The sequence below is a fragment of the Podarcis erhardii genome (genome assembly GCF_964252035.2).
Source record: "Podarcis erhardii genome assembly, chromosome: 12".
In the NCBI taxonomy this organism is placed as follows: domain Eukaryota; kingdom Metazoa; phylum Chordata; class Lepidosauria; order Squamata; family Lacertidae; genus Podarcis; species Podarcis erhardii.
The window spans coordinates 39,388,944-39,413,150 of NC_138513.1; the positions used below are offsets into that span (position 1 = coordinate 39,388,944).

Below are 24,207 nucleotides of genomic sequence, written 5' to 3' on the forward strand. Positions count from 1 at the left end.
CCACAAATAACCCAGAGATGCATTTTAAATAAAAGAACACATTCTATTCATGTAAAAACACACTGATTCCTGGACCATCCATGGGCCAGATTTAGAAGGCGATTGGGCCGTATCCAGCCCCCGGGCCTTAGTTTGCCTACCCATGTGGTAGATGAACACTGCCTTGAGCTCCTGGGATAAAAGGCAGGATATAAATGTAAATAAATGAGTACATGAATGAGCTCAGTCAACAGTATTAATATTTGGAGCAGGGGGGCATCATTTACAAAACTGAGCCCATGAATATTGGCACGGAGTTTAACGCACAATCCAACAAAGATAAATAAATTCTTCCCCACCCCATGGGGCATAATCCCCCCCCCCTTTTTTTAAAAAAGCACTGGGCAAAACATTCCTGCATTGCAGGGAGTTGGACTAGATGACCCTTGTGACCTTTTCCAATTTTATGATTCTGCAACATGTCTCTCCGGTATTAGGTCTCTATAGCCACAGCTAGCGCTGTAACTGCAACGGCTTGACGTCCCACCCTGAAATGTGCACTCTCCCATTGTCTCCTGAGACAGGCGGATGCCGACAAATGCATTTTGTGCTCCCACTTTGTATTTTCAATGTTGTGAACAGCCCTGCGATCTTTGGGTGAAGGGCTGTATACATCCTGTTCCCCCCAGGGCCCGTACCTTATTCCCCCAAAAGTGACCGGAAACGAAGCCTATAGACCTGAGAGAGACCTGCAGTGTTTATAAGAGTTTATATTTAAAGTAGATAATTAAGTGAGCAAACTAAATGAATTTAGATAATTAAATTTAAAAAAATTAATTTAAGAAGCCGCAGAAAGAGGAGGAAGTCAAACTTTGAAATGTTAAAATGATTGTAAAATTAATGAAAAGTATAAATTTGAAGAGTATAAATAAAAACCTTTATAAATATTATCCTGGGAATGGAGAGAGAGGGAACCTCCATTCCCAGGAGAAGTCTACCTCACCTCCCCCTCCCCGGCCAGAGCGTGGGGCGTTCCCTCCCTTCGCTCCGCCCCTCCCTCCAGCTGCGCTCTCTGCGCATGCCCACTTCCCTCCGGCAATGGGAAGCGAGGTGAGGGGAAGGCGGCCGATTAACTGAGCGGGTCAGCTGAGCTCGTCGCGTGACCAGGCCGGGCAGGCGGCGGCGGCGGCGGCGGCCTGGGCCTGGACTGCGCGTGCGCGCGGAGGGTGGCTCCCCTGCCCGAGCGAAGATGGCGGCCTCCAGAGCTAGGCTCTGAGGGGAGGCGGCAGCGCTTCGGAGGGGTAGCGGCTGCAGCCCAGGGGGAGGAGGACGAGGAGAAGCCCTCTCGGCGGCAACGGAAGCAGCTGCGGGGGCTGCTGGCTCGCGGCGTCCCTTGTCAGTGCGAGGCTTTGGGGGCGCGGGACTGGACGGCGCCGCTTCCCGGCCAGGTAAATAAATGGGTCCCCCCCCCCCTTGAGGGCACAAAAAAGAGCCTGAAGGGAACCGCCGAGGGCTTTGCATGCAGTGGGGGGCGGGGAGGGGAGGGAAACACGGACCCCCCCCCTTATTCATCCGAGCCAGTGACTTCTCTTTTCTCCCCACCCCCAATTCAGTAAGCACCCCCTCCCTATTTATCCTCGGTAAATGGTGGCAAACAGGTTGGGGTGGGGGTTAAAACAGGTGTCTAGCCCTCATTTCCGCACTTGCTCCAGGGAGGCTGGCACCCACCTTGCAAAACCCCCCTTTTTTTTCTTTCCCTGTGGCCAAAGCAACAGGGGAGAAGCGGGCTTCTCACTATTATAGCATGTTAACAGTTGTGTTTCCAAGCACAAAAGCCTTCATGCTTCCACAGTTGTACGTATCAATGTGTTCGGAACGGTTCCCTTGTTTTGGGGGCACCCCCTTTGCTTGGCTGCCCCAGTGCTGCAAAGGTGGTGGGTTCAAACCCCTGCCAGAAACTTTCATGCGCTGGCTACAGTTCATCTTTCCCACGGCTTGTCGCTTCCTTGCATGCTCCATCCAGTCTTTTGGGAAGAAAATTCATCGACGGACATAAAAATGGTATAGTCAGCTTATTGTGTTTAATTTCCACCCGCCTTGGAGTTTTCTTTAGAAATGTGGTAAGGTAGATGAATTATTGGGAGGTGGACAGAATTTGTGCACAATATCTCCTGAATTGCATGATGCTGTGATTGAGAACTGCATCTTCACTTCCATTCCAAATGGAAGTTCCACATCCAATATGTGTTTCGAATCCTGGGCTTGTATTGTAGGGTTAGCAAGGGTGTTTTATATAATTCACCACAAAGTAGGGAGTAATTTTTCTTCAAGGAAACGGCACTTACACTTCTGCACTGCAAGCCGTGGCTTTTAAGAGACTCTACTTGAGAGCTGCTTTTCTCACGCTGAGCCAGAATGGAAAAAGAAACAATCAATATATATAATAGACTTTAAACAAGATGTTAATGTATGTGCTGTCTTTGGCATCCAGGAATTGATACAAATAATTTGAAAGCAATTCTGGAATGTCCCCCACCTTCTGAGTAATTTGAATGCATGTTCACATGCATGAGTATCTGAGTAAATGTTTTTCCACTTGCCATCATTTAATCATTAACACCCAGAGGTAAGCTGCTTTCTGCTTTTTTTGTCCTTGTAATTTTTTATCTGTTGCATTTTCCCAGAAAGCCCACAACCCAGCTAACTTTTGTGGTAGATTGGCGAATGAAATAACTGTGGCAATTGGGCCATCTGGCAAAGGAGTGGCAGTATCTTTTAATTCCATACATAATTTGATGAATGCAGGAGCCCATGTGGTTATTCTCCTAGGAAAGTATGCAAGTTAATGTGTAAAATGCATAACCACAGTATATTCTGGAAACTGGATCTAGATAAGGCAAATAAGTTTTTCTTCTGAACCATATGTATGCTTTTTAAAAAAAGTTTATCAGCTTGTAGTCAGTTACAGTGGTTTATTATTAAATTTGTATAGCACCCTTTATCTGAAGATCACAGGATGGTTCACAACAACAAAAATACAAGAGAACCCAACCCAAAATACATAATAAAAACAAGAACAAAAACAAACCAGTAACATGCCACTCACAAACACATTTGAAATGACATAGAATATTAATCAGCCCAAGGCCTGGTTATCAGCCTTGTAGTGTCAATGTGGAATTCAAAGACAGGAAAAGATACAACTTGGTAAAAATCTTTAACTATTTGTCTTGATGCTACTAGTGGTAGACCTTGGGTTTCCCAAGTTTTAGCACAGGAGTCAACAAACTTACTGCGCCTTGGGCCGGTGTCTCCAGCACTGATCGCGCGGTGGGCCGGGGGAGCGCGTGCCCATAAGCATGGGCACACGCTATTTCCGGTGCACTTCTGGGTCGGAGGAGCACTGGAAATAGCTTGTGCACATGTGCATGGGCCTCCTCCAACCCGGATGTGCACCAGCAATAACGCTTGCGCATGCATACAAGCTATTTCTGGTGCTCCTCCAACCCAGAAGTGAGCAGCAGCGCTGCACCAGTAAGAGCAGGCGGTGGGGGGCGCTGCGGACCGGATAAACGAGTTCCTCAGGCCTTATCTGGCCCGCGGGCCTTAGTTTGGGGACCCCTGTTTTAGCATCTTATTGGAAGCTTTGGTGGGTTTGGGTTTGTAGTGTACAGGGCAATCCTATATATGTCTACTCAGAAGTAAGCCCCATTGAGTTCAGTGGGTGGGCCTTAACTATTGGGTAAGAATATTTGGAACTACAATCTTAAACATTTATTCCTTTATAATGGGTTCTGTGTGCTGGATGACCATTTCCATCATCCTTGGTCAGTATGGCCAGTAGTCAGGGGTGATAGGAATTGTGTTGTGATGGCTCCCCATTCGTGGAATGCTCTCCCCAGGGAGACTTATCTAGTGCCTTCATTACATGTGTTTAGGTCCCAGGTGAAAACATTTCTCTTCAACCAGGCCTTTGGCTGATTATCATTTTATGGCCCTGTAAATGTATTTTTGGGAAGAGGATTATTGGTTTGCCTTTGTTTTTGTATTATGTATTTTCTGTTCTCATTTTGTATTTTTATGTTGTGAACCACCCTGTGATCTTCAGAAGAAGTGTGGTATACAAATTTAATAAATAATAATACTAATAGTTCAGCAACATCCAGCGATCCAAAGGTTAGTTGTCTCTGACCTATAACTAGTACAACGCATTTGATATGAGATAACATTATAGACCTTTGTCCACGATTTCTTAGCTTCAGGGTTTTTTTTTGTTTTGAGACAAATGCTATACTACACGAATGGCAATAATTCATTATTTATTTTCAAACTGACTGAGTCAATGGAGAAGTCATTCATCAACGCTCCACCTTTCTGCTCTTCTTTTTTCCTTCCCTGAAACCTTTTCCCTTCAAACAACCTCTACAGCTGGTTTGTTTCATTTTGTTAGAATGGTTGATGCACTTAAGCAGCAAATATTATGCTGTGTATGATACTTCCAACTTTACTGCACATCTTCAGATTACTTAAAATAGCTATCAAAAACATGTAGCCACTTATTAGAAACTTGCGTCTAATGAAAGATTTGGCGTAATTCAGTTTTACTTTGAAGTCATAATAAGTTACATTACAAATGTATAACCTGAGAGGTTGAAGGATGTGTGTGGAATTAGTATAATAGACAATGGGTGTTCTGCTTTACTTGAAAGAGAAATCAGCTGTCTCAGATATCTTGAAAGTCATGTTAGAGGGAGGGAGAGAATAGCATTACTTTCCTTCAAAGTGAGAATGCATTAATTGCATGCTGGCTGTGGCAGCTGCTAACAATGAAATTGAACTGGGTAATAATTTGGTAGACCAGGTCTGTTAGTGGAACATTGCAACCAAGTTGCTTAGTGAGAAGAGCTGCGCAAACTAATAGAATTTTTGGATAGAAAGAAATTTGTGTATGTGTGTGCTTTCATTCCCAACTCAGGGCTCTCTAAACTTCCACTGGTGTTTATTGAGCAGGTTGTTTTTAACGGAGCATACCTGATTGGTTCAGCTGTCTTGCCTGATTCAGTTGTTCCTGAGTCATCTGACTCAACATGCTTTGGGCCTTAACATTTTATTAAGTGCACCATTTGAGACTCCTTAGCTGTGCTGGTGCCTTCCTTTTCTTCTCCCTGTGACTGTTACTGTGCCAGACACTCACAGATGCCAGTTATTACAGTATACATAACGATACTGTCCTGGTATCTACCAAATTTGGGCCACCTCCCTTGTTTCCCCTTTGCTAGCTGGTGAAATCATTGTTTCATCAGGACTGTTGAGATCGTTTTTATTTGTGATTGCTGGCATCACAGCATTTAAATTGATTTCAATGTGTATTGTTTTCTTTTTTTGTATTTTTATGTATTTCATTGTGCTGTTATCAGTTGCCCTTCTGGACATTAAAAGGTGGGGTGGAAATGTTTATAATTCAACTTCAATCTATATACAAGCTAAAGCATAATGAAGAGTTAAAACAGCCTTCATTTCTTGATTTCACATGGCAGCTGATCTTTTAATGTCTTCTAAAGCTGGCCAATGGAAAATGAGTAGCAATTCACCATTATCCATATAAATAACATTTATTTAGGCTTAAAATATGGAGCTCTAAATTGCACACAGTAATAGGGAAGAGATCAAAACTAAGATCATTGTTGGGTAGAGATGTGTGTTAGCGAGTGTATTCTAATTTTAAAACCCTAAAAAGGAATATTAATTGCACATATTGTTGAATATTATTTTTGAGTGACCCTCTGGGTTAATAATGTTAGGATGGAAATGATGAAAATTATTATATTCTAAAAATCTGATAAAATGGTTATATGATACTACAAAGCCTGACTGGCTCTTTGCAAATGACATTCTTTGAACAATGAAAGCTTGTGATAATTTTGCCCAGTGGCATGGAAAAGCTGAAACTTGCCTGTAGCTATAGTGGCAAAAAGGAATTGTAACCTAGTAACTTGTACCTGTATCAAGTATATTCCTTACAGCCTCTGTTTACCTTAGTAGTATGCTTGTTCCCTCTTTCCTCCCCTTCTTCTCTAAGTTATTGCATAATAAGTACATCATGTACAATGCTGCTGATTGTAACTGCCAAAGAATTGGATCCATTTCTCCAGATTTATGGGAGCAAAGTCTCTAAATAGATAAGCTTTGAGTATGAAAAGGCTGAATGAAACTGTTTTGTCTCTTTGCAGTATTTGAGACTTAACGCTTATATTTTGCGGTTAGTAAAAATTTGTGGTAGTACTTGACTTTTCATGCACTTACACACCCAGCAGAATGAGGCGATAGAAAGGAAAGAGCAACTTCAGGTTGCAGTAACACATGTCGGATTTCTGGGGCGGGGATTGAAATTTGCATTGCATTGCAAAAATCTACAGTTTGCATTAAAAACAATCTTTAGCTTGGGTGGCTAACCTGTCACTCAGTTATGGCAGAGCTACAACTCCGATAATCTCTTTACCATTTTTCCTACTGACTAATGGTGATGGGAGTGGCAGCGCAGCATGTTTCCCTTGTATTTTGTAAAGGTAAAGGTACCCCTGACGGTTAGGTCCAGTCGCAGACAACTCTGGGGTTGCGCACTCATCTCACTCTGTAGGCCGAGGGAGCCGGCGTTTGTCCTCAGACAGCTTCTGGGTCATGTGGCCAGCATGACTAAACTGCTTCTGGCAAACCAGAGCAGTGCATGGAAACACCGTTTACCTTCCTGCTGGAGCCGTACATATTTATCTACTTGCACTTGACATGCTTTCGAACTGCTAGGTGGGCAGGAGCTGGGACCAAACAACAGGAGCTCACACCGTCGCGGGGATTTGAACCGCCAACCTTCAGATCGGCAAGTCCTAGGCTCTATGGTTTATTTAGTAAAGAAGCCTAAAAACTTTGAAACAGAGTCAAGCTTGCCTAATATTTGCAGTTGGCACCCATTCATTGTAACTAACGAACTTAAAGAACTTGGAAAAAAGAGAGCTGGAAGATTTTCCACCCTGTATCCCTGAATGCAGATAGGTGATCAAATTTTGACTGCTCCTCTGTGCTACTTTACCCTGCAGATAAAAAACAGTGCAGCAGACAAAAGGCTGCACTACAATGGTTGCCCTTGAAATGCTACATTTATCTTTGCAGGGAGTTCTTTTGTACATGAGAAGGTATTCAAAAGTGGTTTGCTGCAGCTGTACAGTATCTTGAAGTGGTACAATCCCTTTTATCACCTACTTGTGTAGTCTATGTGAAGCTGCTTAGTAAAGAGTTTTGAGAGAAATCCTGAACTATTGTCAGTCGGGGGTCTCTTGCCTAATAGTTATGCAACGTTTTGAGTAACAAGCAACCCCTTCAGCAAACTGTATTGTGTATTCAGTAGAAAATGTATTTCTGTTCTGTGGCAAATTGCTTTTATTAATCCCAAGCATATTTTGTTACAGGTTCTGGCACAAAATGAATATAATTAGGGAAAATAAAGATTTGGCCTGTTTCTACACAACTAAACATTCATGGAGGGGAAAGTAAGTAGCCTAGTTTATTTTATTCTACAGTTTTGAGGTGGTAATGACATACAATAGCTTTTGTGCTATCCAGCTGTGAGTTGTCAAACTGGTCTGCTAAAATTTATTTGAATTGGAATATGCTAATAATCTAATAATCTCTTTGTGATTAATCATAAATACCACTGATCTCCTAAATAGCTTATTTTTATGAAAGCTTATGTTTCAACAATTTATTAGTTTCAGGACATTTTCACACAATCAGTTGTTGAGTGGTCAGTTTATTAACTGCTTCCTATACAATTTATGAACTAGAGATTGATCATTGCATTTCTATGCCGCTTTTCATTCAAATGAATCTCAAATAACAACATAATAGAATAGAATATCACAAATGCAACATACAGTGGTACCTCGGGTTAAGAACTTAATTCGTTCTGGAGTCCCATTCTTTACCTGAAACTTCTTCTTTTTTTAAATAATAATTTTTATTAATTTTCCAATTTTTAATACAAAACAACAACAACACTCAAACATCAACAAATACAAACACATACAAAGATATCATTTCTTAACCTCATTTTCATAAACCTCCTTTCTCGGACTTCCCCATACCTCACCCTTTTTGCATCCTTGTTTTACAGTTTTTCAACAACCCTTTTTGCCAATTAAGTTTAAACTCATTGTCATTCTCAATTTTACCTTAAATCATCAAACAATTTTAGCTGCAATTCTGCATCTTCCTTCCCCTTGACATTTTATCACTCCTCTATTTTACAACAGTTCTTAATATATACTTTAAACTTCTTCCAATCTTCCTCCACTGTCTCTTTCTCTTGGTCGCGGATTCTGCCGGTCATTTCTGCCAGTCCCATAAAGTCGATCACTTTCGTCTGCCATTCTTCCAGTGTGGGTAATTCTTGTGTCTTCCAATACTTTGCCAGAAGAATCCTTGCTGCTCTAGTGGCGTACATAAAAAAAGTCTTATCCCTCCTTAACACCAATTGGTCGACCATGCCCAGGAGAAATGCCTCCGGTTTCTTGTGAAAAGTACATTTAAGTACCTTCTTAATTTCATTATAAATCATTTCCCAGAAGGCCTTAATCCTTGGGCAGGTCCACCAAAGGTGAAAGAAGGTACCTTCGGCTTCATTACATTTCCAACATTTATTATTGGGCAAGTGATAAATCTTCGCAAGCTTGACTGGGGTCATGTACCACCTATAAATCATTTTCATAATATTTTCTTTTAAGGCATTACATGCCATGAATTTAGTACCGGTGGTCCATAACTGTTCCCAGTCAGCAAACATAATGTCATGACCTATGTCCTGTGCCCATTTAATCATAGCTGGCTTAACCGTTTCATCTATTGTATTCCACTTCAGCAACAGGTTATACATTCTTGATAAATTCTTAGTATTGGGTTCTAACAATTCTGTTTCTAGTTTCGATTTCTCCACCTGGAAACCAATTTTCCTGTCTTGTTTAAAAGTCTCCATTATTTGATAATAATGGAGCCAATCTCGTACTTTGGACTTTATTTTCTCGTAACTCTGTAGTTTAAGTTTACCACTTTCTTGTTCTAAAATTTCAAAATATTTTGGCCATTTAGATTCCATGTTAAGTTTCTTCACCTCCTTGGCTTCCATAGGTGATAACCACCTAGGGGTTTTATTTTCCAGCAAGTCCTTATATCGAATCCAAACATTATATAATGCTTTCCTAACAATATGGTTTTTGAATCCCTTATGAGTTTTAACCTTGTCGTACCATATATATGCGTGCCAACCAAACATGTTATCAAATCCTTCCAGATCCAGAATGTCTGCATTCTCAAGAAGTAGCCAATCTTTCAACCAGCAAAAAGCTGCTGATTCATAATACAATCTTAAGTCCGGCAGGGCAAACCCCCCTCTTTCTTTTGCATCAGTAAGTATCTTAAATTTTATTCTGGGCTTTTTGCCCTGCCAGACAAATTTAGATATATCTTTCTGCCACCTCTTGAAGCAATCTAGTTTATCCACAATTTGTAATGTCTGAAACAAAAATAACATTCTAGGCAATACATTCATTTTGATCACTGCAATTCGGCCTAACAAGGAAAGCTTCAAATTCGACCATATCTCTAAATCTTTCTTAACCTCTGTCCAACATTTATCATAATTATCTTTAAATAAGTTCACATTTTTAGATGTCATGTTAATCCCCAAATATTTTACTTTCTTTGCCACCATTAGCCCAGTTTCATTTTGAAATTTCTCTCTTTCAACATTTGTTAAATTTTTTTCCAAAACTGTAGTTTTTTGTTTATTCAGCTTAAATCCTGCCACCTGACCAAAGATTTGGATCAACTCTAAAACTCTTTTTGTACTAGTGTCCGGCTCAATACTAAGTCATCTGCGAATGCCTTCAGTTTGTACTGTCTCTTTACCTGAAACTTCTTAACCTGAGGTACCACTTTAGCTAATGGGGCCTCCCGCTGCTGCCAAGCCGCCGCTGCGCGATTTCTGTTCTCATCCTGAAGCAAAGTTCTTAACCCGAGGTACTATTTCTGGGTTAGCAGAGTCTGTAACCTGAAGCATCTGTAACCGGAGGTACCACTGTAAATCGTAAAATTAACAAATCATCAATGAAGCAATTACAATTTATAAAACTGCTAACAAAACAGCAATTAAAAATAAGCTAAACATCACAATTACCGCAAAAGTCATATGATAAACTAATCAGTACAGCGTTTAGTATCTTAAGAACAACATTATAGAGAAGTAACTATCCAATATACTAATATTAGACTCCCTTTGAGTATTAATACATATTGTAGCCTATATGGCACAATCCATGCACAAGAGGGAGGTATCAGCAGTTTTGGGGAAACTCCAACGTTTGCAGAACAACAAAACCTATTTAGTGGCTGGGAGGGTACACTTAAGAGAACGGGGGGAAACCCCAAACAGTTCAGTGAGGACTGAGCATGCTCAGTAGGCACAGAAGGCTGGGTGGGGTAGGGTGGGAAGGGGAAATGGGAGGGGGGAAATACATTGAAAGAAAGCATGAGTTGGTGACTGGAACTCTGGAGAGAAGTGCTTCAAACTGCAACATATTGTTTCAGGTCTCACACAACTATAACCCCATGTATTTGCTTTGACGCTGCTTCTTGCAATGCCTGCGTAATCTGCGTTGCGATACAGCAGTGGCGAAGCAGCTTTAATGCATCCCATTTCAAATTCCTGCTTGCCATCAGAGTATATTCTAGGGTGGGACCTCAAGTTCCATAATGAATGCCTAACTTCTATCGCTTAGAAACGTGCCTAAGTGGGCAGGGGATAATTTTCCTTGCCCCAGATATTGGTGAGTCATGTTGATGATTCACCTGAAAGAAGCTTCATGAATGTTTATGGCTTATTTATAAAACAAAAGCGATTTTTGCTGCAATATCTCTCTCCTAATTCTTGTTTCTTGTTGGTATGTTTTTTAGGTATAAGCGAGTCTTTTCAGTCGGAAGTCATGCCATCACAACATACAATCCTAACACATTAGAAGTTACAAATCAGGTATTGCCAAATACATAGTAACTTCATGAAAATGTATTATCTCCAAAACTGGATTGAGTTGGTTTATATGCCAATCCTTTTGAGAGAGGAAGGATGTTTGGGGACTAGAGGGAGTTGCATGAGTTAATGCCAGCATTAATGATTTGGCTAACTTATGTCATTTGGTATATGCTCAGATTAATTACAGTGGTGCCTCGCAAGACGAAATTAATCCGTTCTGCGAGTCTCTTTGTCTAGCGGTTTTTTCGTCTTGCGAAGCAAGCCCATTGACGGCTTAGCGGATTAGCGCTTTTAGCGGCTTAGCGGATCAGCTGATAAGCGGATAAGCGGATTAGCGGCTTAGAAAGGGGGGGGAGGGAAAAAAAACCCACAGGAACTCGCAAGACATTTTCATCTTGCGAAGCAAGCCCATAGGAAATTCGTTTTGCGAAGCACCTTCAAAACGGAAAACCCTTTTGTCTAGCGGGTTTTCCGTCTTGCGAGGCATTCGTCTTGCGGGGCACCACTGTACCTCATGGTATCCTTCAAACTCGCAGTAAGACAACTGGTTGAGATAATAAAGGTATATTTTCCCCATCCTTTCATTGCCCATTTCTCAACGATATATGGATTTCCATCCATATTAGTGAGTGTTAATATTAATGTGGAATGAAGTAGTGCCATTATTTGGAACCCAGGAGTATATTTTTGGTGTCTGGTATCAGATAATAAAGAATAGCTGTTGACCTTGATTAAATGAAATGTTATATTTAGTTGCCTTAAGTTTGTACACTCTTCAAATGCTTTGTGGGGTTGATCAGCAATTTGATATGAGGGAGTAATAGAATTTTTAAATTACCAAGCGTAATTCTTTACTTTTCTTGTCTTATATCAGATTGCTTGATATCCCTGCTTGGCAATGATTGTTGTTGAGGAGACAGAAACCTGAAGGACTATAGACTTAATCACAATGTGAAATGTGTGTCATTTCACCTGAATCTTTTAATGCCTTCTCATTATGGATATTTTTTTTCCTTGGTACCATGACTGAGTACAGAAACGCTGAATATGCAATACCTAGGACAGTTGGTATCAAAAAGTTTTATTATGAATAAAAATAAAAATAGAATACGTTTTAAATCTAGAGTTGGCAGTCTGCCTTGGGTAGCCTGGGGCTTAACTATCACATTCTCATTAAACATGCAGATTGCTGCGATTTCTGACACTAGGGGACACACTGGAGATGTCAGTTTTTTTATCTTTGTGCATCTTGCAATTGTAGAGTTGGCTAATTAAGGGCGATGAACTTTAGAAGAGGTTTCTGTGCCTGATCCTAGGAGTATGGGACAGTGGTGGTTCTTTATCACATTGCCATTGACTAACGGTCTCCCTACCTGGGCTGTTGGATGTTCTGCGCTTGAAGTTCTGCTACTGGTGTTTTCAGAGGCATAAATGATCTCCTGTTTACACTCTTCCAATATAAGAACTTCTAAACTTGGAGCACCTTAACATCTCTTGTGGGTCACTTGTAGGTTAATAGGATGGGATTCAAGCTATGGTTTATGGGTAACCAAACAATTAATGTACCTAGTGGCTAAGAGCCTTATAGTGCCTAAGGTTGGAAGACAAACAGCTCTCACCCAGTGGTTTAAAAATCTCACTTCCCTTTCTGCATTTGAATGCATTAAATGTTGTATGGATACCTAAATATGACTCCCTATACTAATTTAAATCAGGAAGGATGGAATACTTCCTGTTTGAAGTCAAGTTGGCAATGGTTTTTTTGTTTTGTTTTTAAATATTATTGTTCTTGTTTTTCTCTTTTTATTTTCAATGTACCATGTGACAAAAATCTCTGTATACGTTTGAGTCATTTATGTTGATATATGAATTTATGATACTATGGTGATAAAATAGAGCATTCTCCAACTCTGATCTTTTGGTTTAGTGGCCTTATGGAGATATCTGTAGCATCAGCCCTGTTGGCAAAGGACAAGGAACAGAATTCAGCCTCACATTTCGTAAGGGAAGTGGAAAAAAGTCTGAAACACTTAAGTTTTCTACAGAACACAGAACAGAACTCCTCACAGAAGCCCTGGTAGGAAGCTTCTAGTTCTAAAAATCTGAATTCCTGGCTACCTTGCACTCTTTATTGCTAACTGTAACGTAATGAGGAACCTTCAGTTTCTGCTGGATGCATGATTTTAGTGCAATATGCAACACATGCTTGCCATTTTTAAATTACTGATAACTCTCGGGACAGCAATTACACCTCCACCAGCTATACTTTGGAGCCAAGCTACAGGGTTGGGCTAAAGCAACAATGATCCAAAGGAAAATAGCCACCTAGTGCTCTTACAAGTTTGCAATGCTATATAATAGATGGGCTGAATAGCAGTATTTATGCTTCTGCTTATGCAAGTCCTTTCCCATACAAAACATTTGGTTGCATCTAATGAAACCCTGCCATTTGTGCAGTGGAACATCTCTGCACCCCAGGGGTCAGCAAGCTTACCGAACAATGGGCCAGTCCACGTTCCGTCAGTCGGAGGATGGGCCGTAGCGTGTGTGCACACACTCTCTTCCAGGTCGGAGGAGTGCCCGTGTGTGCATACGCTATTTCCGGCACTCCTCTGACCTGGATGTGTGCCGGAAATAGCATATGCGCATGGGCGCTTCTCCGTCCCGCACACGTGCGCACACACGATTTCCGGCGCACATCAGGGTCAGAGGAGCGCCCGTGCGCATGCGCATAGGCGCCATCAACCTGGAAGTCTGTCCCCCATGCCACGCTGCACTGTACCTCACTGGTAAGAGTGGGGGGGCAGGGGTCGCCATGGGCTGGATAGACAAGCCCCGTGAACCGCTACTGGCCCATGGGCCTTAGGTTGCCAACCTCTGCTTCACGCCACGACCCCCAATCTGTTATGGAGTGAATGGAGAACCCCCAGAGAGGATTTTGGGGGCACACACGGATGAAGAGGGATAGGAACATCTGGTGTAAAGGTTTAAGTTCTTGCACAAAATGGATGAATTCGTTGGATAAAACCCATTATCTTTTGGATTTAGTATGCTCTAGTATGAAGTATGAAATAGCCCTCCCATTAACTGGAAGCTCCTTCTGTGAGTTGAGGGGTCCAGTTTGATGTGCCTGAACTTGAATTATCTGCAAAATAGTTTACGGCAACTTGTTTGGTGTGCTTACCGCTCATTCTATTTTTTTCCCCCTCCCTCTTTTCTGCCCCAGAGATTTAGAACTGATTTTGCTGAAGGAAAAATCACAGGAAGGGCAAGTATCTTTTGTCACATTTTTTGGTTTAAAAAACAAACCTTGTTTTTATTAAAATTTTGCTTCCCTTCAAGGCTGAGGCATTTAAAGGTAAAGGTAAAGGGACCCCTGACCGTTAGGTTCAGTCACAGACGTCTCTGGGGTTGCGGTGCTCATCTCACTTTACTGGCCGAGGGAGCCGGCGTTTGTCCGCAGACAGCTTCTCGGTCATGTGGCCAGCATGACTAAGCCGCTTCTAGTGAACCAGAGCAGTGCACGGAAACGCTGTTTACCTTCCCGCTGGAGCGGTACCTATTTATCTACTTGCACTTTGACGTGCTTTCAAACTGCTAGGTGGGCAGGAGCAGGGACCGAGCAACGGGAGCTCACCCCGTCGCGGGGATTCGAACCGCCAACCTTTTGATTGTAAATGCGCTTTGTGTGTGTTTCTATACACTGTGCATAACTCGGTGCCCTGGGACTGTGGAAGGGAGGGTGATGGGACTGTGGCCTTTGCTGCCAGCCAGAAAAACAAGGGCCATTTGGATGTTCAAGGGCCAGGAAGTGCACCATGGGAAGGCGGAGACTAGACTGGCTCCAGCCTTTGGCAAAGGAAGGAGCAATTGCAGAACTGCCTGCCTGCCTGCCTGCTAGAAAGAACTCTTCTCTCAACTTCCAGCTGATTTGGGATTGCAATAGTGGGGGAGAAAGTACCATATTTTTTCGTCTATAAGACGCCCCCATGTATAAGACCCCCCCCTATTTTGGGGGGCTCAAAATTAAGAAAATGGGGGAGATTGTCCCTGTGTATAAGACTACACCCCTTTTTTAACATTATTTTTCAGTAAAAAAAACCCCTAATCTTATCCATGGAAAAGTACGGTAATTTTGTCCATTGCCACCCATTGGGAGACTTGAGGGTACTGGGTAACTTTTAAATTGCGTTAACGGCATTCAGGATCATTTGATCAGAAGTTGGAATAGAAATATTAAAATGACTTTTAAAATGACTCTTTACCTTTATGGGCATTGTGTCTTCTTTTCATGATCTACTCATTTCTTGAATTAATTGTAATAGGAATAATCTGCTAGAAATGTTTTGAGTTAGAGTCGTTCAAGTTTCAACATATGAAATTACCTCAGACTGACATCCTTCCTGCCTTGTGACTTGACAGATTTTGGTACTCTTGTAAGATCTATGCACTGAATGAAATTTAAATAAAAAATACCATCCAAAGATTTGTGAACATTAGTGGCCTTCTTAAAGTGCATACTTGAATAGTCTGTAGTTTTCACAGTGTTGCCTTGCTAAGTGTAGCGTAAGGCTGAAGTCAGAAATATCTAACTTTCTTTGTAACTATTTTCTACAGATGTCAATTGATTTTACAGTAGCGTACACCATGTGTTTCTTTCAAAATTATGAACAGCATAAGAGTTTCTTTTACTTCCTGCCATTTTTACTTAGCTTATGTGTGAGAAAAGGAACTTTCTATTCTTCTGTTTAATTTATGAAGCAATTTAAGGTTGCATTTCCTTCTTGGTCAATGCAACTCATTGCCATGTTTCACAGTATTGAAATCAGCCTTAAATTGCTCATCTTTTTTGGAATAGAACATCATTAATTCATGTTAGTAAGAGCAGTCTTTCATATGTTAATTTTTCCTCGGTCACAAAACATTTTAAAAGTAAGTTAGGTGTGTTGGCCCATGGGGGTGGTAGAGGGAACGATCCAAAATGCATATTTAGGCAATACCTTTATATGGCCAACTAAAACATGTAGCTTGTTGTATGTGACAATGGCGCGTATACATACTATTTCACAGCTTGTACATGTTCACGGGACGCAGGTGGCGCTGTGGTCTAAACCACAGAGCCTAGGGCTTGCCGATCAGAAGGTTGGCAGTTCGAATCCCTGCGATGGGGTGAGCCCCCGTTGCTCGGTCCCTGCTCCTGCCAACCTAGCAGTTCGAAAGCACGTCAAAGTGCAAGTAGATAAATAGGTACCACTACAGTGGGAAGGTAAACACCGTTTCCGTGTGCTGCTCTGGTTCGCCAGAAGCAGCTTAGTCATGCTGGCCACATGACCCGGAAGCTGTATCCCGGCTCCCTTGGCCAGTAAAGCGAGATGAGCACCGCAACCCCAGAGTCGTCTGCGACTGGACCTAACGGTCAGGGGTCCCTTTACCTTTACCTTTACCTTTGCATGTTCACAGAAACCACTGTTAATGCCGGTTTTTCAATATATTATGCATGCTGCATAGAATCAAATGGTGAGCTGTGTGGCTCCATCATGCAGCAATCTATATATGTATTGAATGTTGCTTCTTACACACCTGTAATCTCTGGCAGGAATGCAGTATATGAAGAGAGTTCGATGTGCTTGTTGGATTTGCAGCACTGAAAATATAGTTAACTGCATGGCTAGCTGTACTCAGAAAATATTTTTAGACTTCTGTTCTTCTGCTTTCATATTAAGCAACTGCTCCCCTAAGTTGTGATACTGTTTGTGTGTGTGTGTGTGTATCCCCTCCGTGTCCTTACCTACCATTTCCTTTTCACAGAGATACAACTGTTATAAGCATCACTGGAGTGACACAAGAAAACCTGTAATTCTAGAAGTCACTCCTGGAGGCATTGACCAGATTGATCCTGCAACAAACAAAGTCCTATGTTCTTATGACTACAGAAATATTGAAGGATTTGTTGATCTGTCTGATTATTCTGGAGGCTTTTGTATACTTTATGGTGGATTTAGTAGACTAGTAAGTATCCTAACATTACAACTTCACCTATGCCTAAATCAAGTCTCCAATAACCTTAAATTCAGTAGACTTGGTTCATTTGACAAGGCCAGCAAGTTTAACTTTGTGCTGTGCAGAGAATCACCTCCATTTTCTTATCCTGTATCTTTCAACATTCAGCTTTATTGAATGACCATGTGTCCTGGTATCTTGATAAAGAAAAACCTCTTCTCCACCCTGTGAATAACCGTATGCACCTCCTTCATGTCCCTCCTTATTCCTCCCCACCCCCCAACTAAAAGGCTCCAAATTTTGTAGCCTTTTCTCATAGGAGAATTGTCATATCCTCTCAGTTATTTTGGTTGCTCTTTTCTGCATATTTTCCAGCTGTAGAGGTGTTTTGGAGGTGTATTCCAAGTGTGGTTGCATTGTGCATAATTGCCCAGGTGTTTGAGCTTGAAAATACAACTGATCCTTAGCAAAACACAGTTATGCACTGATGGCTCTTGGATATTTTGATTCTTTTGTTCAGCTGGCCACCGGACAGTTGAGAGAAGATGATAAGCTATGAATTATTTCATACTGATCTATTCACTGTGTTCAGTTCTACAAATTCTGTTGTATTCACTTTTATAGCTCTTAGGAACTTACTGAAGTCTCTTGAATTTTTCAGCATTTGTTTGCTTCTGAGCAAAGGGAAGAAATTATTAAAAGTGCAATAGAACATGCTGGCAACTATGTTGGCATTTCTTTGAGGATAAGGAAGGAACCTTTGGAATTTGAGCAGTATTTGACGCTTCGCTTTGGAAAATACAGCAATGATGAATCTATTACTTCTTTAGCCGAGTTTGTGGTCCAAAAGATATCTCCTAGGCATTCGGTAAGGCTTAAAAACGTGAATACGTTATTTGAGTCCTGAACTTGCGGGGGGGGGGATCTCTTTTGTGTGCATCTGGAACTTGAATAGTGTGTTTCTTTGTGTGAATATATATGACTTTTATAAAGAATGTGCACAACTATTAGTATGCAACCTTGTGTTACCCTTAAAATCATTTTTTAAAAAAAATAAATTTTTGACACATCAAATGGCTAGGATGCAAAGAAGAGAAAACTAGTTAAGTAAGTCCATGGGGCTTTACGTGCTCTTTTGTGGATGGCAGCCGTCCATCCATGTCCCACTCCATTTGAGAATTGTTTCCACAGAAGATGGTGGTGTGCCGTGGTCTTTCAAGTTTCAAGAGGAAAAGTGCAAGTTGCATTAGACTAGGCCATGCCCCTTGCATTAGCTAAGGAGCTGTTGCTTTTTAACATCAAATAGTAAAATATGGGGGCAGCAGACATAGTATGATGATGCAGTTGTTCTATGCATTGCCTGTACCTACTGTTTATCATGTATCTACTTAGATTTAATATTATTGGTTCAGTTTGTTCTTGTTCTTAGCTTGTATTTTTGTGCTGTGAACCACCCAGAGATCTACGGATGAAGGGTAGTATACAAATTAAATGAAGGAGTGAATAAAAATTTAGAAATTCTATCAAAATTGTTAATTAAAAGATCAGTTACACTTAGACTTTGATTGTTTTTTTCCCCAAATGGAAAGAACCAAGATTCCTTCTTTTTTATATATTGTAAGGTAGATTGGCAATTGCCATTCATTCTAGGAATTTTTTTTTTCTGAGTCACATAATGAAAGTTGTTGGTACTGTCGAGATTAAAATATTACCCTTTCTGGGGATTTGTACCCACTTTTTAAAATTATATATTTAATTTGTATTCTACCCTTCCTTCAGAGGGCAGTTCACAGCATAAAAATGCAAAACGAAAGCACAAAATGCATATTAAGAACAAGAACCAAACAGACCAATAACCCCCGCCCTCCCACAAACACATTTATGAAAAGGGCATAGAATCAGCCACAGGCCTGGTTGAAGAGGAACTTTTTCGCTTGGCACCTAAAGATGTATAATGAAGGTGTCAGGCAAGCCTCCCTGGGCCAAGCATTCCACAAATGGGAAGCCACTGTAGAAAAGTCCCATGCTCATGTTGCCACCCTCTGGACCCCTCCCATGGAGGACATGTAAGAATAGAGCCTCGGAGAATGATCTCAGGGTCTGGGTAGCTTCATATGGGGAGAGGGGGTAAGCAATAGGATCATGGCCATTGGGTTGAATCAAGGCTTAGTCATACTTAGAACAAACCCATAGAAATTGGCAGGCTTTCTCCGTCCTGATGCCCTGTAGATATATTGGATTACAACGCTCATCAGCCGTATTGGCCAGTTCTAATGGGATTGATAGTCCAAAACACTTGAAAGCCTGCAGTTAGTTATGGCCGAGTCTGGATCCAAATCATAGCAATCGACATTACTTGCTACCAGAAGAAAATTGCCCCCAAATGTGAAATCTCTTACTTTAGCGTTGCCATACGTCCAGTTTTCCCCAGACATATCTGGGATTTGGTGGGCGGCAGTAACTTCCGGGCGGAATTTCCATAAATCGATCAAATGTCTGGGAAAAACCAGACGTATGGCAACCCTGGTTGGCAACTCACCAGGTGGCCCTTGGCGGTTCCTCTGGCGAGGCACTGGTCCTGCTTCATCTCAGCTCTCCCCGGCTTCCAAGCAGAGTAGGGACGTGCTGAGAAGAAGCAGGCCCAGTGCCTCACTGGAGGAGCAGCAGCAGCAGGAGCTGCCACCAAAGGCCGTCTGGCAAGCCCACTGCTCGCAGCAGATCATGGAGGGCCTCTGCGATCTGGTTCAGGCCGTAGATTCTCCAGGTGGCCTTTGGTGGCAGTGGCAGCAGCGGCTTCTCCAGTGAGGCACTGGGCCTGCTTCTTCAGACTAGGGACAAACCCAGCGCCCTCACACCTTGCATTGTTTGTGAGCAGGAAGCCAAAGAGAGCAAAAGTAAGGCGGGCAACAGAGATGTGGGATGGTGTTTGTGTGTGTGTGTCCCAAATGTGTGTGATGCGGGGGGGGGGGGTTGTCTGGGTTTTTGAACTTTGGAACATGGCGACCCAATCTTATTTGGTGTCTGTGACTATAGCAATTTGAATTTAAGCCTCTTCCCTTTATTTTTGTTTTTTGTTTAAAAGGAACCAGTGAAAAGGATATTGGCTCTTACAGAAACGTGCTTAGTGGAACGGGACCCAGCAACCTACAATATTGCAACACTGAAACCCTTAGGAGAGGTAGGGCGGAAACTTGTTTAGAGCTTTGGGTGGGGTGGGAGGGAATAGTAACCTTTAAGCTATCTAAATCTACTGTTGTACATCTATTAAAATCTGAAGTTTACACAACAAGATTTGTAACCAGCTCAAATACAACCATAGTGGGACGTAGAAAAAACAAAAGAGTATGTCGTTTACAATACTGAAACTTTGAGTGTGTCATTTAAATACAGTGTGCAGAATAATGACAACCTGTTTGATACACTCTTTCTTTAAAGGTATTTGCGCTTGTGTGCGATTCTGAAAACCCACAGCTTTTTACCATAGAGTTTATCAAGGGACAAATCCGAAAATATTCTTCAACAGAGAGGTATTTTTAAACAGTTCTTGAGCTGTTGTTCTTTGCTGGCATGTCTTGGGTAAACCACACAGTGCTTACATAGTTAGTTTCACTCCTACAACCAGGTCACAATGCTGCATTTACATTTGATTCATTCTAAGCTTATGCCACCTCTGGGGGGGAATACAGTAGCTTCTTGATATCAAGCCCTGCAAAAACTACAGAGGATTCAAATAGGATTCTGAAACAAGCTACCCAACAGATAGGTATAGGTAGGTAGGAATAGCCATTAGTGTTTGTTTGTATTTTTAAAGAATCCAGTTCTATCCCAGAAGGAAAAATCGAAAAATCAGATACTTAAGACAATGAATGGCAGGGGTGAATTACTAGTAAAAATGTGATATGCAGGTAGGCTTTTTGTCCTTTCTGAGTTTTAAAAATACTTAAAAGGACTCCCTGGAAAATGTCTCACCTAAACTTAGCAGTTTTGTTCCCTATCTCTGCAAATGAGTGCAGATGATAATGATATGGGAAATGAATTGTTGTCTCTCCTATTACATTGCAGAAAGCTATTCATTAAACCACAGTTTCCCTCTCATTTAATCACAAGCTAGTTATCAGGCCTCCATATGTTGCCTTAGTCACTTTCCTTTCCCTCAAGTCACCCCCTGCAGTGCCATGATACAGGTTAGGGTGTATTGAAAGGAATATCCAGTTAAAACTTCCTATTACGAGGCATTCTTATGTTGTGAACTGCCGTGTGATCTTTGGATGAAGGGCAGTCAACAAATTAAAGTAAATTCTGTGTTTGCAGCACTTGCCCTATATAATCTTTAACAGAATGAAATGTGTGTGTTCTTGTATGCTTATAAGCATGCTTAGCGTCATTGGCTGGAAAAGCTAATTGTTGGGACAATTTTCCTAGGGACTCATTGCTAGCCAGTTTGCTGGATGGAGTAAGAGCCTCTGGAAATAGAGATGTCTGTGTGAAAATGACACCAACGGACAAGGGGCAGCGGTGGGGCTTGTTGAGTATGCCCGTGGAAGAGGAAGTCGAAAGCCTTCATCTCAGGTTCTTGGCAGCACCTCCAAGTAAGCCTTCTGCTTTCGGTTTCTAATATTTGAAATGAGTGCGTTGCAAGCTTTTTGCAAAGCAAGCTGCGCTGACATGCTGCAATATCAGTCTGCCTGACACTTATATCCATGCCTGTCCTGTTGCAGATGGCAACTTTGCAGATGCTGTTTTTAGGTTCAACTCCAACATTTCCTATAGTGGAGTTCTGCATGCAGTGACACAGGATGTAAGTTAAAAAGTCATTCTTCTATACATTTTCTCTTCTGCTCCTGTCCAAAGGGTTAACACCTTTCCGCCTTCCTTCAGGGCTTGTTTTCAGAAAACAAAGAGAAGCTAATCAACAATGCCATAACGGCGTTGCTCTCGCAAGAGGGTGACATGACAGCATCAACTGCAGAGCTTGAAAGCCAGTTCCAAGCTGTTAGAAGATTAGTTGCATCCAAAGCTGGATTCCTTGCTTTCACTCAACTTCCAAGGTAGGTACTTAGCTCTCAGCAGCAATCCTGAAATAGTCTGTGAGTTATTTATGTTCTGAGCCCAATTCTGAAGTTTGAGTCTTCCACAATGGTTTCTGCAAAGCAACATCAATACTGCTGTAACTGTTCCATCTCCCTTGCTTTGCTCTTCACTATTGTTAGCTGATGTATTATCAGTGATGTATGTATAGACAGTTTTGCCCAAGCCTGCAGAGAGCTCAGCCTTACCATCAACATCCTGTGTCAGGACATCACCAGCACCCCATGCATCAGCATTGGTGACCACACTCTTGAGGGGATAGGCAGTTTTGTCTACCTGGTTTCCACCATAACCGGCAAGATCTCCATCAACACTGAGCTGGACAGGTGTATTGGCAAGGCAGCTATGACAATCGCTCACCTCTCCGAAGCGGTCTGGGAGAACGTGATGCTAATGACCAGTACTAAGATGAAGATTGCACGTTGAGCGCGCTGCTTTATGGAAGCAAATTGTGGACAACTAAACAACCACACAGAGTGACATCTCAATGACTTGTCTTGTCTCAGCGACGTCTATGCTGGCTTGGTTATGTCCACGGAATGAAAGCAGCACAACCAAATGCCGTTATCTGCCCCAGTTGCAACAAAACATGTCTCTCCCATATCAGTCTCTACAGCCCCAGCAGGCACTGTTACTTGCCAACAGTTTGATTTCATCCCCAACAGCACATTCCTCCATTGTCTCCCAAGGCTGGCAGATGCCAACAATGTATGGATAGTGCTGGGTTATTTAACGACAGTTAAAGGAGGATGGCATCTTGGAAATAGCCCTCAAGTTTTTCACTCATTTTAAACTACAAGTTTAAACTACAAGCTCTGTACGGCAGTAATTACAAATATCTTAAGAGTGAAGTTTATGTACCTAGTGCTGCAAGCATGCACACAGTTATGTGTATCTATTAAAAGGTGCAGAAGCAGGTGGAAAAACAGTTACCCTTTCTAATAATCACTGGATCAAATCTAAAAATGTATTGGAGATTTAGTGCTGGAAATGATTTCTTTCTCTTTTGGCTTCTGCACATCTATTTGCTTCTATTATGCTTGGGGGTTTTGGGACACCTGATGACATTAGTTATGTTAGTTAAATAAAAAGTACCACCCGATCTTTTATGGGCCTCTCAGTGGCCTCCCATCCAGATTGCTGACCAAATGCATTAGGCTCAGTAATGCTACAGCTTTTGTGTTCCCAGGTCCAGCCATTGATCCCCAGCTTTTACTATTCTTAAACTTTTCTCTTCAAACACAGTTTGGCAGCTCAGTTGCACTTAGCCATGTAATTCATTTCCCGTGACAGACAAGGTCTCGATGCGCTTGTTTTTCCCCTGCTATTCTTGGCAGCAATTATTTAGCTGTAGCTTATTAGAAGCTTTTCTTTTTACTGGCAGTTATACTGTCCACAACTACTAGGCCATATCATTGAGCTTTCATGAATATTTCTGAAAAATCTAGAAGGAAAAGTAATTGACTGAACTTTTAGTAATGTTCAAGTTTACTCTTCCCCAAATATGCTGCTGTCAGTTATGCTTGAGTGTTTATTTACACACATTTTAAGTTAGGGCTTTTGATATTTGTCAAAATACTGCCACTGTTTCAGTATTCAGTCTGATACTTCGCTATGTTTTGAAAGGTTTCGAGAGCGCCTGGGAGTGAAGGTTGTGAAAGCTCTTAAAAGGAACAATGATGGAGTAACTCACGCTTCCATTGATATGCTGTGTGCCCTCATGTGTGTGAGTACTCTTAATGCGAGTAAGCTAAAATAGGATATTTATTTTCTTGGTTTGATGGTTTATAATTCCTATAACATCATAGCCTCTGTAGGAAGAAGCAGCACTATGTGATCAGAGGAGTTGTATAGCTTTATCTGAACCCCATCAATACAGGTTTTGAGTGATAAACGGGTAACTGCCTATTCAGCTCTCCCCAAGGCTAAATACTATATACCTAATCAATCAATGGTGGGGACAATGTTAGAGGAGCAAGAAGCTTTTTCTCTCTTCCTTTATGAGTGTGGGGATTATGTGATCCTTGATGGTGAAGCAGGGGAGGAGTAAAGGGCGGAGAGCCTTA

The 24,207-nt window shown here is 41.7% G+C and overlaps 2 protein-coding genes across 5 annotated transcripts in view; one reads left to right on the plus strand and one right to left on the minus strand.

Annotated features, from left to right (window-relative positions):
- Positions 1-24,207, minus strand: part of NPHP3 (nephrocystin 3) — a 235,347-nt gene that overhangs the window by 64,310 nt on the left and 146,830 nt on the right. The gene's annotated exons all lie outside the window — the stretch shown is intronic.
- The window catches only part of DNAJC13 (DnaJ heat shock protein family (Hsp40) member C13), a 64,839-nt gene continuing 41,814 nt past the window's right edge, over positions 1,183-24,207 (plus strand). For all 3 annotated transcript variants that reach the window (XR_014161513.1, XM_081881825.1, XM_081881826.1), the window contains exons 1-13: positions 1,183-1,427; positions 7,440-7,520; positions 10,978-11,053; positions 12,981-13,130; positions 14,280-14,321; positions 16,862-17,062; positions 17,715-17,921; positions 20,136-20,231; positions 20,489-20,580; positions 21,476-21,642; positions 21,772-21,851; positions 21,932-22,101; positions 23,768-23,867. Coding sequence is in view for 2 of the 3 variants with exons in the window: in XM_081881825.1 (XP_081737951.1) it covers positions 7,453-7,520; positions 10,978-11,053; positions 12,981-13,130; positions 14,280-14,321; positions 16,862-17,062; positions 17,715-17,921; positions 20,136-20,231; positions 20,489-20,580; positions 21,476-21,642; positions 21,772-21,851; positions 21,932-22,101; positions 23,768-23,867 (1,449 nt within the window). In the remaining variant the exon portion in view is untranslated. The remainder of the gene's footprint in view (positions 1,428-7,439; positions 7,521-10,977; positions 11,054-12,980; positions 13,131-14,279; positions 14,322-16,861; positions 17,063-17,714; positions 17,922-20,135; positions 20,232-20,488; positions 20,581-21,475; positions 21,643-21,771; positions 21,852-21,931; positions 22,102-23,767; positions 23,868-24,207) is intronic.